Genomic DNA, 13,994 nt, shown 5'->3' on the forward strand with positions numbered 1-13,994 from the left:
ATGACTAGTTCATCTTATAACTCAAATAATTACGTGGCACTTTTCCTGGAGACAACCACTGTGTACCTGATGTGTGGCTTCTGTTCTGTCAGAGAATATTAAAAAGACACTTGCTCACAGGTTGAAATTCAATAAAATTAGTAATTTTTACTGTTTTATCAAGGACATTTGTAAGTGCATCTGGCTTCCTTCCTTCCTTCCTTCTAGTGTGAGTGCACAGTGGTAAAGAACGCAGTGACTGCTCGGACAGTCGGACACTGCCTTGGTTCTTGCTAAGGTGCCAGCAATTTTACTCATTGTTTTGGTACCAGTGATGAAGACAGCAGCATTGATGTTCCAGGAAACCCATGAGATTTTAAAAAACGTTACTCGCTTTGAAAATTTCAGCACAGCTACGGATTGTTGCTGAGAATTCACATAAATGATGCTGCTCTCCTGTTAGGTGATGCTCATACAAGCAAAAGAGCACATCTAGCCATGTTTGTAGATTTTCCATTTGGGAGGCAGAGATAAAATTCTGCAGGCGAGCTGTTGAGTGAGTCTTCATGTTTGCAGCTGAATCTTGTATGTGATAAGTTACTCTAATGCTGAAAAGTGACAGCGCCTTGTCTCTGGTACTGACTTTCCACCCGGGTATTCAGCGTGGTCAGCTGCAGACCTTCCTTCGCTGTTACGTGCACTTCTCCAGCCAGTGCGTTACGATAACTTACCCTCTTACGATTGCTAGTTTAAAAATCAATATTTTGCTTTTAAAGAGCACATTTGAAATATTCAGGCTTTTTTTTTTTAATTCTAAATAATTAGTCTCAAAATGAAACCTTAAGTTAACTGGTACCATATAATACTTTCTGAAACATCTCATTTTATAAGGCACAATAACCCAAATTATTAACATCTGAAAAATTGTAGGATAGCTTTAGTCATATTTTTTTATTTAAAGTTTTGCTTTTCTTTAGAATAGATTCTTTACTTCCATGAATTAGGAAACTCTCTGATATGTCAGTTTTATCTTTTTCAGCATCTTTAGACCTAGACAGTACAGCTGTGTGTTCAGAAGATGAGTCTTCTAAACTCTTTGTCAAGCCAGTGATTCATTTTTAAGTATAAAAAAACCTTAGCAAATAAACTTTATTTGGAATAAAATATTGTTAAATTCTAAAAAGGCAATTTTAGATAAAATCTTAGAAAAATCTTTCAGAATTCTACTGCAAAACATGGCAATGTGTACTTCCCAATATGTTTCTCTATAAGTGTAAGGAAAACTTACAGATTTCAAAATAATGTATTGGATGATAATGAGGTTATAGAAATAATAGTTATGTCAAATACAGTAAAACACAGGAGAAGAGTTGAGAACTGAGTTAATCTCAAAAAATATATTTGTATACTAAACCTAGAAAATTCTAGAAAACTAGAAAATTCTAGGAAACACAAGAATGCACAATGACACATTCCATTAGATGATGTCATTATTCATCATGTAGCCTCTGGAAAACTTCACTATTCGCTTATGAGAGAATGGAATTGAAAATGGCAAATAATATCTTAATGGCAGAAAATATTTTATGTAGACATCCATTGAACTAGTGAGGGGAAGTATTTCCTATCTTATATATCATTTATCATGGCTAAATGAGCCAAGCTTGATCATCTTGTCTGTATTATATTTCCTTAAATATAATGTGTCTTATCCCAAATATTCATGTTATTAATATTGTAGCACTCAGTGTCATTTTTAGTGGGTCAGAATCAAAAGCAGCACCTTGGAAAACACTTCTCACATGCATAATATAAAAAAAGCAGTCACCAACATTAAATAGTTTGGCTTTTGGTAAGATTCTGCCCATATTTCCTACTCCATACTTAGTCTATTTTTCTAAAATGTAGAATATTCGAGATATATTTTATTGCTTAAATAATTAGTTTTTGGTGCTAAAAGCTTTTCTTAATTAAAAACACATCCTAAAATGTCGTAGATTGAGATAATGACCTTGCATCTTTCAGACAGTGGCACTCAGTGATGCAAACTGCGGCAGCACCCATAAATCAGAGCATCTTGTCTTGAATACTGCTTGGAAACGGTGTTGGCATGAGCCCATTTGCTGGTGGGAGTTTCGGTTTCAGTTGCATTTCTTACCCTCCCCCCAGTACCTGACATTTGGAATATGAGTTACGATTTGAAGTATTATGTTTCTCCTGTGTTGATTGTGTTCTATTTATGTCCTTAGAAAACTTAGGCAAGTATAATTTTTTTGGTTTTAAAGTTTTTGCTCTTCTCTCTTTCCAAAGGGATTTTGCTGTAGGAATCTGTAACAAAATCAGTGAGATGATTCAAGGTATGTATGTTTCATTCAGTATTATGAAGTGACTTATTGGGATTTATGTTAATATTGATAGCTCTTAACATTAAGTACTTATTATGTGCTTGTCACCGTTCATTCACTAATTCATTTCAATAATATTAAGCATCTTCTAAATGCCAAAATTGTTCTGGGTGCTTAGGATACAGTAGTGAACAAAACAGAGTCCTTGCCCTAATGTAACCTACATTCTGGTGGCAGAAATGGGGGAGGGGTGTCAATAGACAAATAAAAATATAGCAATTGCTATGGAGAAAAAACAAGGTTAAAAGGATAGAGTCCCCAGAGTAGAGTCCGCACCCCGAGGTGGAAGGGGGCACTTTATATTTTGTATATGTTGATGAAGGAAGGCCTCTAATGAAGTGATGTTTGTGTGAGAAATACAGATATTTAGCGGAAAAGCACTCGGATCTAGGAGAGCAGAGGGGTGTTAGAAGCTCTGGCACTGTCTCCGTGCTCTCTTAATGTTCTTCCAGTGTCTTCCAGTTGCAAGTAAACTCAGATCCAAACTCCTTGCCATAGCTTTCAAGGCCCTACTTTTCGAATCTCATCTTCCATGCTATGCTTCGCGTGTATTGGTCCCACTTACTCCTGTCCTGGTCCTTAAAGGGAGCCCTGGGGCTCCAGCACCGCGCAGCTCAGAGAACACCACCTTCTTTGTATTTTTCTATGAGGCATTCCTGTGAATTATGCAATTTGGCATACTTGGCTAGGAAATACTGTTATGTCTGTTTTACAGAAGAGGAAATAGAGCCACATTAAAATTATTTGAAAACCAAGATATAGTGGTTGAGCTCTGTCTTGTTCTCCTTTCCTTTGTCCTTTTTTTCTCCTGCCAGAAAAGGGCTCTCCTGCAGAAAGCTGTCATTCAAGGGAAGCACCACTCATTCATTGAGCAGTTTTTATTGAACACTGGCTCTATCGGGCAAGATCACAGCAGGAAATAGATGTCATGCTAAAATTAAAATAATCCAAGGAGGGTTCAAGGAAGGAACAATTACAAAGGTGTAAGCAGGACAAACTGTAGGGGATAATGTATCCAAAGGTGCAGAGAGGAAATGGTTCCCAGAAACTTGGAGTCGTGTGCAGAGGCCACTTTGAAAAACTGAACTTCAGTGTGATAGGACCTGATGTGACCCCATAGAGAGGGATCCAGAGAATAAATACTCTGTCCTCTTTCTTCTCCCTCCTATCCCCTGCTGGGGCTCTTCACTGGCTAAACCCAAACAGTGGGCAAATAATAAGGGAGTGGATGGAAGCTGGAGAGGCGAGCCTCTTAAGGTGCTGGACTATTGCCTGTTGGGTGATGGTTATTTGAGTATATTGATGTGTAAGAACGTATTGATTTGTACACCTAAGACTCATTATTGTTTAAGTTTTAGCTATAAAAAATTTAAAGCAAAAGAACAGGAACTAGGGGGTTGAAAGAGAAAGGGGAAAAAAAGTCCAGGAGAGGCAGTGAGGGCAAGTGGAGGAAGGATGGAGCCCAAGATAAGGAAATGGTGGGGGAGTTTGAGGAATAAAGTATCCTTACACTTAATTTTAAGTTGCTTGTGTTTCTGCAGAGTAAAAGCTCTTGCGTGTCTCTGAACCAGTAACAATGTCTGTGAACACGAAGAATTCCATGGATTTCTGGGAGGAGCACAGATTTGCCGAGGAAGAAGGGAGGGATAGGAGACAGGAGTCTGCCATGGGCAAAGGCCTAAGTAGGGAGAATACTTAGGAGACTTCTGCGATAATCCAGTCCAGAGGTGGTGGTGGAAGTGGGTCCATGTGATAGCAGTGGAAGCAGAATGGCATAGTCAGATTTGGGTTCTATTTTAAAGATAGAACCTAAAAGCTTTGCTAATAAATTTGGATGTGGGGTATGAGAAAAGGGAATCAAGAAAGACTCCAGGGTCAGAGGAGTGATAACGATGAGGCTATCATACACTGAAATGGGAAAAATTGCAGTTTTGTGGTGAAGATCAGAAGTTCTCTTTGGCCCTAATTACAGAATGCTTCTAACCATACATCGCAGCAGAGGCGACCAGGAGGTCATGGGATTTCTGTTATCTGAAGTTCAGGGGCCGGGTGGAGGGGTACGAGGTTGTCTTTAGCGTGCAGCTGAGAATGGAAGCCATGGATCATAGCACTTCACTCAGGAAAGGTATTGAGGGTGAGAAGGAAATGTATCACCATCCCCAAGGAACACCAGAAATCATCGTGTGGGTAGAAGAGATGAATACAAAGAGATTGAAAAGGAACAGTCAGAGGAAGGACAAAAACCAGGAAGAGTATGCCTTTGGGAGAGAGAGTTTCAAAGACAGAATGGTCCCCAGTGTCAAATGCATTTGGTACCTTAAGGGCAAAATACTAGTAACATAAGCACCATATGTATGACTGAAGAGAGAAAACCAGGGAGTCAGTACTCTGACCTCATTTTTCTACCTGCCATCTCCGGTGGCTCTCTGCTTTGGCCAGACTGAAATAGAGGTCAGATAGCAAGGGAGTTTAAATTAGCTTTTGGCATATATGCAGTAAATGGTGACTGACAGTTTTTTTGTTCCCTGTGATCACAGAGCCATGTTGTAGAAGAACAGAGTTTTTTGTTTGTGTCGCTCCAGTGTTGACAGTAAAAGGTGCATTGGAGTTAATCCCCGTGGAGTCCCAGCTGTGTAGGCAATGAAAAAAGGCATTGCTACCCCAAGTTCAGAGAACCTCAGAACCCCTCCACGTACAGTCTCTTCACATCCAGATCTTGACTTAGTGTTGAAGGAAATAAGTAAAATTGTAAATATAATTGTAGCCATTGAGTGTGTGCATAGTGGGTGTATTTGTACACATACATATCTTTTTAGCCTGGCATGAGAAGGAATAGACAGCAAATATGACTTTGTTCTAGCGTGCCTTTTAAAGGAATTATCTCCTGTCAGCATGTCACCTTATATTGTCACCGAAAAACTAATGTTAATATAAATGCTTTTGGGGGGAAAAAAACTATTAAACTTAATTGGGTTAGCTCTAGCATAATTATCTTTAATGTCATAAACATAACTTTAGCACACTTTTTGTTTTTAAAGGGTCATGTTGCTAATTGAATCACTTTTTTTTAAAGATTTTATTTATCTGTTTGAGAGAGACAGAGATCATGAGCACGGGGTAAGGGGAGAGGGAGAAGCGAACTCCCCACTGAGCAGGGAGGCCTGATACGGGCCTCCATCCCCAGACCCTGAGATCATGACCTGAGCCAAAGGCAGATGTAACCCACGGAGCTGCCCAGGCATCCCTAATGGAATTCCTTTTAAATGTGAAATGTTACCAAGGGTGACAGTCAGGAGTCTGTCCCTAACGATTCCTCTGTGTCCAGGTTTGGCCACACCAGTAGACTTGAAACTGAAGTTAATCCCCATCCTCCAGCACATGCACCACGACGCGATCCTGGCGTCAAGTGCGCGGCAGCTGTTGCAGCAGCTGGTCACGTCCTACCCCTCCACCAAGATGGTGATTGTCTCTCTGCACACCTTTACTCTGCTTGCGGCTTCGTCCTTGGTTGATACACCTAAGCAGGTAATTTCAGTTATTCTTTAAACTGCTTTTTTTTTTTTTTTCAGTAAACTATTGCATATTAAGTATAAACTGAAAAAAAAAAGTAACCTGTAAGTTTTGATTATATTAAAGTGCCTTCTCTGGTAAAGATTGCTTTCATTTTCTTTCGCCTGCTTTTTTCTGTTCTGTATTCACAGTCCTAATTCTTGGGGGCCTTTTAGGAACAAGAAGTGGAAGTAGGGGTACATGGCAGAGTGTGGGGTTGGCAGGAGAGAAAAGAAAGAATCGAGCATTCAAAGCCAGGTCCTGGGCTAGAACCTTACAGGTTAAGGAGTAGTTTATTTTTATGCATGAAGAGAAAGTCTCCCAAACATGGGCACATGTCTAAGAAGTGACAGGGCTGTGACTGAAAGGGAGTTTGTCTCAAATCTGAAAGTTTTACTAAATTATACTACCCATCCCTGATGGTAATTTCAGTGACAGTACTGTTCATGAAGGGCTTATTTTTTTCATAGATTCAGCTTCTGTTGCAGTATTTGAAGAATGACCCTAGGAAAGCAGTAAAGAGACTTGCTATTCAAGATCTGAAATTACTTGCCAATAAAACACCACACACTTGGAGTAGGGAAAATATTCAGGTATGTGGAACTTTGAACATAAATATTCTTAGAGAAAAATAATACAAGTAAAATACGTTATTTTACGCTTTTTGTATCATCTTTGTCATCTTTTAAATATTTGAATATGAAAAATAATTAAGGGCATTGTTGGTATTCGTGGCAGATGTTGTTTTTTTAAAGTGGCAAAGTAAATACGTAAAACTTTGATCCTTTCATGTTTTAGTTTCTTTTAGTGAGTTAGACTTGCCTCTCAGTTTCTTAAGAATTTTCCCATAGCAGCACTAAGGCTGATGATAGAAGCCCAGTGAAATCATTTATTTAATTCCTGTCTCCTTTACTCACTTTAGGGAAAACAGTTGGCGCTGATGGTGATTTATTAGAGAGAAGGTGCTGGAAGCGTAACTCAGCAAAGTATATTTTTCCTTTTCATGGAGAGGAACGACAGTCTTAAAGTTTTCTTTTGTAAATACAAGAGCAGATCTCAATCTCTAGACATTTAATGTAGCATCTTTTATAGGATTTTTTCCAGGTTAAGTTAATGTTTAAATTTGTTTTTTCTCAAAACAGTTTTTTGTTTGTTTATCCATTACTCCTAACAGATGCAACATTTCTGAAAAATGCTTTTTAAAGTGAAATGGAAGATGTTAGAAGTTGACCTTTATTTTCATGGATTTTATTACCTCTTGATGTCATTATTATAGCTACTGTGCAACAAAAACCTTTGAATTTCAGATTATGAAACTAAGCTGCTGTGTTAATTGGTTTTTTGCAGTTTTCTAAACATATTTCAGTATATTGTGATTGAGAGTCACAAATATCCCAAGAGATAAGCAGCTGTTAGTATTTGCATTTAGTAGATGAACAAATTAGGGTTCAGAGAGACTTAATATGCTTAAGAGAGCTTCCTAAGAGGACTTAATTAAGATTTTAATTAAGAGAGTTCTGTCCTCTAATGCTTTCTCTACTAAATAGTACAGTCTTTCTGAGAAGAGAATGTACTCGGCCACTGGAGGGAACCGAACCCGGTGAAGGCACTAGATCATCCCTTCTCATTTTTCTCCTTATTGTATGACAGCTCACACATACATGAGAGTATGTAAAATAAATATTTAATAGTTTGAATAATTGTAAATGAAAACAAGGTAGCCACCCTCCCACTAGAAACAGAACACTGCAGGCTCACGGAAGCCTGCCACCTTCCTTGGCATAGTCCTCCCTCATCAGAATCATAAAGCCAGCCTAAAGGAAACCACTATTTTGACTTCTGTGATGATCATTTTTTCACTCTTTATTGTTTTATCACCTATATATGCTTCCTTAAAAAATAGTGTTTGCTTTTTCTTTTTATTTCTTGTGCTTCACATTATACTGATGAGACTCATACATGTGGTTGCATGTTTTTTCCCTTTAATTGCTGTGTAGTATTCCATTATTATATGGAATGGACCACAGTTTTCCTGCGCTTGGTGGGTTATTTCCAACATGTAACATGTGGCTTTTGCAAACAATGCCGCTACGAGCATTCTTCAGTTTATCTCCTGGCACATACGTGCCCGAGTTTCTTTATATGCTTAAAGAGTGAAATTGCTGACTTAGAAGATATGTATATTTTTAGCTTTACCGGGTAAGTTCAAGCTGTGTTCCAAAGTGACCGAACCAATTTACATTCCAAATAAAGAGAATACCCATTGATCTACATCCTTAGATTACATTTTTACCAGTTTAGAAGTTGTAGTTTTAACTTCTATTTCCTTAATTACTAAAGAAGTTAAATATCTTTTTAATGTGTTCGTTGATGATTTGGATTTCCTTTTTTGTGACATGGCTATTCAGGTCTTCTTTTTCTGTTGATTTGTAGTCATTCTTTGTATATTCTGGATACTTGCGCTTCAGCGGCCATTGGCAGACTATATAAATTTCAGAAGCAGCTGATCAAGTTTCACTTAAAAAAGCCAGAAAAAAAGTTGATAATTTCAATGGGATTCCATTGAATGGAAAGATAATTTTTAACAAGTTGGTATCTTTACAATGTTAAGTCTTCTAATGTATGAACATGCTATATCATTTCTTTAGATATCTGTTCTACAGCTTTTGCCTTCCTCTCTTTTGTCTGATGTTAATGTAGCTACTTTAGTTTTCTCCTGGATGTGTCTATGTGATAGATTTTCATCGTTTTAGGGGCGCCTGGGTGGTTCAGTCAGCTAAACATCTGCCTTTGGCTCAGGTCATGGTCTTGGGGTCCTGGGATCAAGCCCCACATCAGGCTTCCTACTCATCGGGGAGTCTGCTACTTCTGCTTTCCCCCCATTCATGTTCTCTCTTTCTCTCAAATACATAGATAAAATCTTAAAAAAAAAAAAGATTATCATTGTTTTACTTCTCATCTTTCTTTAATGCATCTTTATGTTTCCATTGTGTCCTATATCAGTTCTGCTGCACAGACCTTATAACACACTACTCATTCATAACTCTCTGTGCCTTAATTCTATCTTATCAAACAGTTTTGTTTTATAAATTCATTTGATCATTTGGACCTTCCACTGTCTTCGCTCTTCTTGCATCTCTGGCTTTCTCTCTGGGGTACTTTTTTCTTCTGTCTCTGAAAAGTCCTTTAGTGAGGGTCTGTAGTGGTAAGCTCTATATACTTGTCTTAAAATGTCTTTATTTTGCCCTCAACCTTGAAAGACACTTTCTCTGGGAGTAGAATGCCCACGACATCGAGGCTACCATTCTGCTGTGTACGGATTTCCATTGTTACTGCTGAGAATAGCAGTACTCTTTTGTAGGAATTTTTTTTCCTGCTTTAAAATTTTTCTCTTTGACGTTCTGCCCTATGAACCATCTGATTATAGATTTCTATTTAAACTGTCTAGACTATTGATTTCTCGTGAATCTTAAGATTGGTGCTTTTCAGCGGTTCTGGGAAATTGTCAGCCATAATTTTTCTCAGATGTTGCCTTTCCTCCTGAATCTCCACTTAGTTACATACTGGCCCTTCTCTCAATCCCCCATGTTCCTTATATTCTTCTATCTTTTCATCTCTTCGGGCTGCGTTGTGAATAACTTCTCCCATTTTAGTTCAATAATTATTTCTCTAGCTTATCTAAAGTCTTTGCAGATATATCTCTGCTCTCGATTTCTACTGGCCCTCTTTCGTAGTACCCTTTTTCCTTACATACTTGGCTGTTCTTTTACCTTGAGCTACTCCTTTTTCTTGGAAAAGTGTGTGGGAATTCTCTGATGAAGAATTTCCCTAGAGAGGGCTTGGATTAGCTTCTGGTAGGTGGAGAGGCTGGACAGTGATACAGACTGTGGAGAAAAAGGCAAGGGAGGGGATGAGTGAGTGTGGAAGGTGGAGGCTGCCGTGTTGCACGAGGTGGTCAGGGGAGCTCTCGCTAAGAAGTTGGCACTTGAGCAAGGACCTAAAGGAGGGACCAGCAACTCCATGAGCCTCTGAAAGAAGAACATCACCAGCAGAGAGAATAGCAAGAAAGGTCCTGAGGTGAGAGCACTCATGAGTGTGAGGTCACTGTGACTATGAGGGGAGCGGAATCAGAGATGCTGGAGGATGGATGGAGCCGCTTGCAGGTCATTTAGGGCCTGTGAGTCCTTTGGCACAGGCCATTATTCTTTCTTAATTAAAATATAGTTGACATATAACATTGTGTATGTTGACGTGATACACTTACATATTGTAATATGATTGCCATTGTAGTGATAATTAGCACCCTATTACATTGCATAACTATCATTTCTTAATTTTAATGGTTGGAATAATTAAGTTCTAGAGTCTTGGCAAGTTTGATGATTCTCGTACAGTATTGTTGTCCATATTCGCTCTACTATACATTAGATCTCCAGGACTTATTACTCGTAAGTTTGTACCCTTAAACAACGTCTGTCTTATCCACCCCCCCCAATCCCAAGTTAGACAGAGAAAGACAATTACTGTATGATATCACTTACTCGTGGAATCTGAAAAGGCCAAAATTATGAAAACAAAGAGTAAAATAGTGGTTACCAGGGGTTGGGAGCCTGGGGGCAGAGGACATTAGCAACTTGTTCTGAAAGAGTCTCTCTGACTTAGAGGTACTGAGATTAGATTGTAGGGACATAAGGTCAGAAACAGAGAAAAACATTTACGAGGTGACTATATAAATCCAGTTAGAAAATACTATGGTTATCTGAACCCCGGGAAGCAGTGAAGAAAGCAGGGAGAAGTGGTAATATTCTGGATATATTTTAAAGGCAAAGCTGACAGATTTACTGGCAAGTTATTCACAGAGTATCAGAGAAAGAAAGGATGATTCAAGGTTTTTGGCTTCAACAAATTTACTTGGAATGGGAAGATTCTGTGAGGTTTACTTCTTGAAGATCAGGAGTTCATTTCTGACCAAATGAAGTTTACCGTGTCAGACATCCAAGTGGAGGTGTCAAGGAGTTGGAGTTTAATGAACAAATCTAGATGAAATTGTAAACATGAGAGTCATCAGCTTATAGGTGGTATTTAAAATCATGAGACTGGATGAGTCACCTAGGGAGAGAGAATAAATGAGAAAATTCAGGGAATGATGAAATGAGAAGTAACTAGCAAAACAGCTTGCTAAGAAGCAGCCAGTGAGGTAGGAGACAAGTCGAGATAGTTTTACAGGAAGATGCAGTCCATTGTGTGAGATACTGCCCTGTATTTGTATTCTCCAGGAGGTGAGGACTGTATTTCGCCTTTGCATTTAGCAAAATGAAGTCATTGATGACCTGCATGAGAACAGTTTCATTGGAGTGTTGTGAGTACAAGACTGATCGGAAAAACAGGAGAGATATTAGAGACAGTAAATACACAGAGTGTTTTTTAAAGGAGCTCTGCTTTACAGCGTTCATCAGTCAGAGAAAGACAGATATCATATGATTTCACTCATGTGGAATTTGAGAAACAAAACGAGCGGTCATATGTGGGGAAAAAAGGGAGAGGCAAACCAAGAAACACTCTTAACTGTAAAGCACAGACGGATGGGGGCGGCTGGGTGGCTCAGCTGTTTAAGCATCTGCCTTTGGCTCAGGTCATGATCTCAGGGTCCTGGAACGGAGCCCCGAGTCAGGCTCCCTGCTCATGCAGGCATTCTGCTTCTCCCTCTTCCTCTGCCTCCCCACCCCCCCACCATACCCCGCACTTGTACTCACTTGCTCCTCTCTCTCTCTCACACAGCTAAATAAATAAAATCTTTCAAAAAAATAAAACAAAACTGGGGGCACCTGGGTGGCTCAGTGGTTAAAGCCTCTGCCTTCTGCTCAGGTCATGATCCCAGGGTCCTGGGATCGAGCCCCGCATCAGGCTCTCTGCTCGGCGGGGAGCCTGCTTCCCTTCCTCTCTCTCTACCTGCCTTTCTGCCTACTTGTGATCTCTGTCTAATAAATAAATAATCTTAAAAAAAAAAAAACTAAACTGATGGTTACTAGGGAGAAGGTGGGGGTGGGTGGGGCTGGGTTGAACAGGTGATGGGGATGAAGGAGGGCACTTGCTGTGCTGAGCACCGGGTGATATATGGAAATGTTGAATCACTAAATCTGACTCCTGAAACTAATATTAACACTATATGTTAAGTAACTGGAATTTAAGTAAAAACTAATAAATAAAAAATAATGGAATTCTGCTTTAAAGAGCAAAGAATTGAGATTGTACTGCTAAAGTATACGTTGTCTGTTTGCTTTTTGTTTTTTTCATGGGAAGAATTTAAAGAAACATAGAAATGCCATTAGACTAGGGGAATAGAGGACTGCCAGGGAGTTAAGGGATTTGAGTGAAGCCATGTACATACATACAGTGTCTGGCATATACATAAAAATGCTTAAGAGTAGCTCTAATTAAAGGTAACATTATTCTACAGTTTTCCTTGTTGTATACTTTGGCAGATTGTAGGATGGGGGTAGTGCTGTCTTAGTAAAACGAATTGAAGGCTTTCTCTTTCTATGTTCTGGAATGGTGAATAGCTTTGACATAGAAATTTTCTGTCTCCTGAAGATATTGCTTAAAATGTATTATAAGTCCATCTGAACCTGGAACTTTCTCCAGGGATAGTATTTTGAGAATATTTCCAATTATTTACATGGATGTTGCCCTCTAAAAGTTTTCTACCTCTTCTTGAACCAGTTTTGATAATATTTTCCACTTAATTCACTTCTCAGGTTCATTAGTATCAATATAGAGAAGCTTTATACTTTTTTGGTATTTTTGTGTTTGAAATCTTATTTTTATTTTTTTCTTACTGTTTATGTTTATATCCCCATTTTCTTAATTAGACTTTGCAGAAGCATGGCTTTCTTATCTTTTTTAAGTGCTTGAACGCTTATTTTTATTCTTATTTAATAATGAAAGCACTTAAGACGATTAATTTTCCCCTTAGTGCAGATTGCCCACTTTTCCATAAATTGTCTTCTAGTGCTCTCATTGCCCTTAACTTGAAATGCATTTTTAAAAAATATTTTATTATTTACCTGAGAGAGACAGAGATAGTGAGAGAGAGCACAAGGGGGAAGGGGAAGAGAAGCAGACTCCCCGCTGAGCAGGCAGCCCAATGTGGGGTTGGATTCCAGGACCCTGGGATCATGACCTGAGCAGAAGGCAGACACTTAACCAACTGAGCCACCCAGGTGCCCCCGAAATGCATTCTTAAAAACCAGATTTATTTTGGTATAATTTACTTTCAGAAACCTTTCTAGGTATACTGGTCAGTGAGTTCTGAAAAATGTCTGTAGTTATGGAACCACCACCACAAATGAGATATAGGACATTTTCCTCACTTTTGGGGTGAGGAAAATGTCCTATATTCCTTCAGGATCCTCTGCAGTCAGTTCTTTCCCCAACCCCTAACAGCCACCAATCTGATTTCTGTCCCTGTAATAGTGCCTTTCTGGAGTGTAAATGAAATCATACAGTGTGTAGCCTTTTAGGTCTGACTTCTTTTACTTTGCACAGTTCTTTGATATCCATCCATGTTGTTGCATTAAGCAGTAATTCATTCTGTTTTATTGCTAAGTGGTATCCCAGTGTATGGACATGCCACAATTTGTTTATTCATTCACAAGTTGACAGACACTTGGATTTCATACTATAAATCAACCTACTATGGTAGAGTTCTTTTGGAGACATTTCTTGGGTCAATATCTAGGAGTTGAACTACTGTGTTATATGGTAAATGTATTACTAACTTGGTAAGAAACTGCCGAACTGTTTTCCATAATGACTGGAACATTGTACATACTCACTAGCAGTATATAAGTGTTCTAGTTCTCTGCCCTTGCTAGCACTTTCTATTCTATGACTGTAATTTTAGCCGTTTCAATAAATGTATTGTGATATCTCATCATGGTTTTAATTTGCATTTCCTTAATGACTAATGATATTGAGTATCTTACAGGCTTGTCATTGGTATCTCATTGGTGAAGTGCTTATTCTTTTTTTTTTTTAAGATTTTATTTATTTGACAGACAG

The 13,994-nt window shown here is 38.7% G+C and overlaps 1 protein-coding gene across 2 annotated transcripts in view; it reads left to right on the forward strand.

Moving 5' to 3' along the window:
- INTS7 (integrator complex subunit 7) overlaps positions 1-13,994 on the forward strand; it is a 91,730-nt gene that overhangs the window by 25,839 nt on the left and 51,897 nt on the right. For both annotated transcript variants that reach the window (XM_045983453.1, XM_045983454.1), the window contains 3 exons: positions 2,290-2,336; positions 5,710-5,909; positions 6,404-6,526. In XM_045983453.1, the coding sequence (XP_045839409.1) occupies positions 2,290-2,336; positions 5,710-5,909; positions 6,404-6,526 (370 nt within the window). The remainder of the gene's footprint in view (positions 1-2,289; positions 2,337-5,709; positions 5,910-6,403; positions 6,527-13,994) is intronic.

The sequence above is a fragment of the Meles meles genome, chromosome 17, assembly GCF_922984935.1.
Source record: "Meles meles chromosome 17, mMelMel3.1 paternal haplotype, whole genome shotgun sequence".
Lineage (NCBI taxonomy): Eukaryota > Metazoa > Chordata > Mammalia > Carnivora > Mustelidae > Meles > Meles meles.